The 5,338-nt window shown below is 46.5% G+C and overlaps 1 protein-coding gene across 1 annotated transcript; it reads right to left on the bottom strand.

Annotated features, from left to right (window-relative positions):
- Nucleotides 1-683: 683 nt before the first annotated feature.
- Nucleotides 684-4,854, bottom strand: xbp1 (X-box binding protein 1). The gene is given in 6 exon segments (XM_083783204.1): nt 684-1,831; nt 1,834-1,942; nt 2,523-2,689; nt 2,855-2,974; nt 3,424-3,520; nt 4,360-4,854. Coding segments are annotated over 6 exon segments (1,338 nt in total). The 5' UTR covers nt 4,680-4,854; the 3' UTR covers nt 684-1,306.
- Between the last annotated feature and the right edge of the window lie 484 nt (nt 4,855-5,338).

The raw sequence follows: 5,338 nt of genomic DNA, 5'->3' as shown, positions 1-5,338 counted from the left end.
AGTCTTTAGCTATTGAAAAATAGCAGATCTACAAGCTCGTAGCGCAGCACTGAGTGCCGCACTACGAGCTTGTAGGTCTGCTATGTTGAAAAACTGTGTAAATGTGCCGCAAATCTTAGAATATATATTCCCCCCCCCCCCCCCCCCCCTGAAACGTCTATGGGGGGAAGACATTTTAAATTCTCTTCCGGGCCTCTCGTCGGGGATGGGACTGTGCCGCTCTAAAAACAAATCAAATGAATCCAACCACCAATTCATGAATTCAGACTGACCTTTGGAAGCTCAAAGTGTATAATTGGGAGTCAAATAAAACCCTGGTGACGACAAACATCCATGTACTCTAGTCTACACCTTATATTCCAGGTCTGTTTCACTAGTTAACCATTTACCTAATTTTACTGCAAATCCCTTGTATCAAATGTGTCATTTATAACCACTTATAAGTTGTGCACAAGTGACTGAAAACGGAAACAAAAGATGCAATGCAATTTTTTTTAATGCAGTATAATTAAGACTACATGGAGAGCGGTCGACAAAATTTAAAGAAAGGCATTTATACAACATGAACGGATAACATACAAAGACTCCGAAGCAGAATAGACAAATAAATAAAATTTCTCTTATTTAAATGATCAATCCCCCTGCCCCCCCCCCCCCCCCTTCCCCCATAGATGCATTTACAGAAATACTGGATTTTCTTCCCCCCCCACCCACTTTGGAATAGCGAGTCAAAAGATTTAAGCAATCTTTAAACCCCTCTAATTGGTGATGCCAAATAAGCTGTTGCAGAACCCCCATCTCCCACAAGTCAATGCAGCCTCGCCCCCACAGACACACTACAGTACAGACCTGCTGTAATAATAATTAATAAAGGAGATTATGTGCTTAACATTAGGCTGAATGCGAGAGGATTCAATTTGTGGCTCGGTCTGTAATTGGTTAACGACACTAACACAATACCTGCTCTAGATTAGGGCTGCAACCAACCGTGCATCATTTACCTTTGATGAATTGAAGAATATACAAGATCTACAAGAACTTGAAGATCTTGCTATTTTTACTACATTTTAAATTAACTTTTAGTCTATAATGACGTGACAAAAAAATGTAATACAAATATTATGGATTTTAAAAAAAGAATCGCGTAACACGGTTGCATCCAAAGTCTAGATTCTATACGGTTAACTTGTTGTGGGGGGGATGGGGACGAAATGGTGGGCGGGGTTCAGACACTGATCAGCTAAATGGTTGGGGGCGGGGTGATTCAGACACTGATCAGCTAAATGGTGGGCCGGGGTTGGTTGGTTCAGACACTGATCAATTGGGGGAACAGTTCGTTGGCGAACATGTCCTCCCAGGAGCTCTCGGAGCACATGAGCGGCGAGGACATGTCGCTGAAGGGGGACGGGGACCGCTCGTATCCGGAGTCGCTGTAGGCGTCCGCCAGGCACGCCTCCTTGTCGAGGCCGCTGAGGTCGAGGGGAGAGGAGACCGAGATGAAGTCCACCACGTGGTTTACGTCGACGACGTTGTCGTCTTCGTCACAGTCGGGGATGACCACCTCCTGGGGCTCGTCCTTGATGCAGACCACTGTCTCCTCCTCCTCCTCCACCTCCACCACCAGCGTGACGGGGAAGGCCTCCACCTCCTCCTCCTCCGCCTCGATCTTCACCTCCACGTCGTCGCTCTCCTCCACGTCGCCGTCGTAGACCACCTCCACCTCCTCCATGGCCTTGGTGTAGATGTGGTCGAAGTGGATCAGTTCATTAAGGGCCTCCAGCTTAACTGGTGGGGCCCCCAGAGCTGCAGGTGCGGCGGCAGGTACTGCGTGCCCCCCTCCGACCAGCAGCATCGTCGACTCCTCGCACTCCTCCTGCTGCTCGCAATGCTTGAGGAACAGCTCTGGGTCAAGGATGTCCAGAATGCCCATGAGCAGATCAGACTGGTGGAGAGAGAGAGAGAGAGAGAGAGAGAGAGAGAGAGAGAGAGAGAGAGAGAGAGGGATTAGCATACTGACCCATGACCTCCATCTCCCTAATGCTGGCCGTGCGGGCGTACATTCACTCAAGTAAAAAAAAACATTTGTCTCTAAAGATGTGTTGGTACCTCAAGTACAACTACATCTCAGAGACTAATGTATTTTTTTTTACTCCACTACAATTTGAAAGTGCTTTTTGTCAAGTTACTTTGTAGATTTAGATTATTATTATTATTATTATTATTATTACTAAACATACAGTACATAAACCAATTACTTTACTACTTTACTGAAAATGGCCAAATCTACAAACTCACATTAAACACTTAACATTTTGAATACAGGTGGTTTACTTTTAACCGAGTATTCCTACATTGTGGTATTGAGACTTTTACTTGAGTAAAACAATCAGTACTCCTTCCTAATTAACCCATGACCTGGCTCTACCTAATGCTGGTCGCAGCCCATTAGCATCATTAATGAGGTTGTCTAGAGGTAGGACCGGGCCTCCCTCCACCGCGGGACGGTGTGGTGCTGGTCTTACCTCAGCGTCTGTAGGGTCAGGACCATCTGTATCCATTGTGAAGTCTTCAGATTTAGGAGGTGCTGGGCCTGCACCCGCTGCAGAGGCGCACGTAGCCTGAGTGCTGCAGACTCAGAAGACCCGATCCCTAAACCTGCTTCCTCCTCGCTGGACAGCAGTACCTGAACCTGAGAACACAGAGAAAAAGCCAAAGTGTTGTTAGAAACCGAGCCTCCAAACACTGTCTTTTTGTCCTCCCCTCAGGTTCAAGTACTGACCCGAGAAATGCAGAAACACCACCCTTTATACATCCCACCCTTTCATCCAAGTTTAAAATAAAACAATCCTCTTACCTTATTCTCTTTCGTCTCCAGGGTGTCCAACCCCAGTCTCTGTCTTAGTTCCTCGTTCTCCGTCAACAAGCCTCCTGTCTTTTCACGTAGGAGTCTGTTTTCAACGTGAAGCTGCTGGTTCTGGGAAGATAAGGGGAGGGGATGACACTGTCAGTTTCAACTTCCACTTTGGCCATCGGCAGTTGGGTCCGTAATTACTCATGCATAGAGTGGGCTGGGGGGGGCAGTGGTCCTCAAAAGTGTGCGAGGTTCCAGGGGGTCCCCGACAAAATGATTAAATATAGTATCCAAATCAGTTTAACCATATATAAAAATAGGAATGTCTTTTAACATGTTGACAATGTAGAGCCCAGGATCACATTAGATGATTGACACAGGGGTGAAAAATGGGTTACAAAATCGTGGAATAAAAAATATATTTAAAAAATGTTGAGAACCTAAATCTTTAAAAAAGGGGCGGGGGGGGGGGGGCTCTGTGGCCAAATAATACATTAATTTGGGGGTCTTTGACGTGAAAAGTTAGAGAAACAGAAAGGAGCAACTTAGGGTCTGGGTTTATAATTATATACCTCCAACTCCAAATCTAGCACTTGTTGTTCCAGCTCCCCCATTTTGGCCTTTTTTCTGTCTCTGGCTGTCTGGGCTGCAACTCTGTTCTTCAGTTTCCTAAAGAATGGAAGAAGGGAGACAGAAAGAAAGTTGGAATTTGATGAAGACATTCTTTCCGTGACGCAGACATACTGTTAGTCTGTCTGACTAAAAGCCATGACAGATGGGGTTTGTACCATTGCGCAATCACACACACACACACACACACACACACACACACACACACACACACACACACACACACACACACACACCGGCCATCTTCCTGCCACGCAGGCAGGCTGACTGTGCAGCTGACATACCAGGATATCAATGTCCTGTCCCGTATTATTCAAATCTAAACTGGGGGGGGAGCAAAGCTGAGCGGACCGTTACTCAAATGAGTCAGATAAGAGTTTGGCAAGCTTTATTTTATTATTATAATTAGTCCAACTTTCAAAGAATACAAAAATAAGATAATAAGGGCATGCAATTTACTATGGCGTGATCCAGGAATTTATTTTATATTTTCTATGACAGTAAAGAAGGGAGCGGTTTTATATTTTGTAACAGAAGAAGCAGTTTAATATTTTGTGTAAAAGTAGAAAAACCTGCTAACTTTGAGTGGTGATAATTCCTCATTGTGACCGATTGGAATGACACGTAAATCTTTTTCGTATTGTTCTTTTTAAGAGATTATAATCATCTACACTTTATATGTGGGCGTATGCCGGGTTTAAATAGCCCGTATTCATGATCCGTCCTAGGCCGGTGTCGCGAGCCGAAAACAGCCGATCTGCAAGCCCAGATCGATCGGCTATTTTCGGATCATTTCACGGGGGGTGGATGGAAAACCGAAAAGCGTGAAAAATGACATTTATGATTTATTTATTTTTTCTCCATTCAAACTAAAGTACCTTCGCAGTGCCTTCTCCTCGGGGCTCAGATGTGTGAGTCGCTGCCTCTTGCGCATCGGAGGCCCCGCGGAGTCCGAGCCGGAGTCGTCGGAGCTCTGCTGGCATGAGGAGGAGGAGGAGGAGGACGGCAGCACCACTGAGATGGAGCGGCTGTAGGCCGCCTGGTGGAGCGGTGCCACGCCGGCCCCGGAGCCGCTGTAGGCGGCCTGGTGGTGGGGCACTGCCGGGGCTCCGCCGCCGCTCTGCTGCTGCTGCTGTTTGCCCGAGATGAGGAGCACTTTGTGGGTTCCTCCGCCCGTCCCTGCCGTTACCACCACCATGGTTGTTGTTATTGTGTTATATATCCTTACTGGAGCAGCAGGGGGTTTTTAATTGTAGAAAAGATAGGATTTATTTTCTTTATTATTATTATTATTATTTTAACAAAGAAACCCGTGGGGTTCTCTGTGCTGCTGTTCTGATCCCCGTCACTTTGACACTGCTCTAAATGGGAGGTGCGTCCGGGATCTTTTTACTCAGTCGTGGAGAAATCTGATAGGTCGCCTAAAGGGCTGTGACGCGGTCGGCTCGCGCCCTCCGATTGGCCGTCGGGGGGCTGATGTAATTTGCATTGACAGTTTCGCCCTGGCCTGTGCAAAGAAAGTACTAATGCCCCCCCCACCCCCACCTCGGTTCCACCAACTATAGGAGGACTTGAAATTTCAAAATTCCCGTCTGTCACACCTACCTTGGAGGCGATTTCTCTTTTAAACGTGTGTGCGTGTGCGCGCGCGCGCGCATGTGCACACACACACGCGCGCATGCATGCAGTTGTCAATTATTCCATTCCTACTCAAAACAAAGTTATGCCTGTGTTGTAAACTAGTAAAGTATATAATGGGACTCCACTGACCCACTCCCTCGGTCTGCCATTATTGTATTCATGAGTGTTAAAAATAATACCATTCTGACAGCTGGATAGAGTGGCTACCATTAATAG

This window comes from Protomyctophum parallelum (genome assembly GCF_964188405.1).
Source record: "Protomyctophum parallelum genome assembly, chromosome: 15".
Classification (NCBI taxonomy): Eukaryota; Metazoa; Chordata; class Actinopteri; order Myctophiformes; family Myctophidae; genus Protomyctophum; species Protomyctophum parallelum.
The sequence above is the reverse complement of the archived record's forward strand: the minus strand, read 5'-3'. Positions and strand labels throughout refer to the sequence as shown.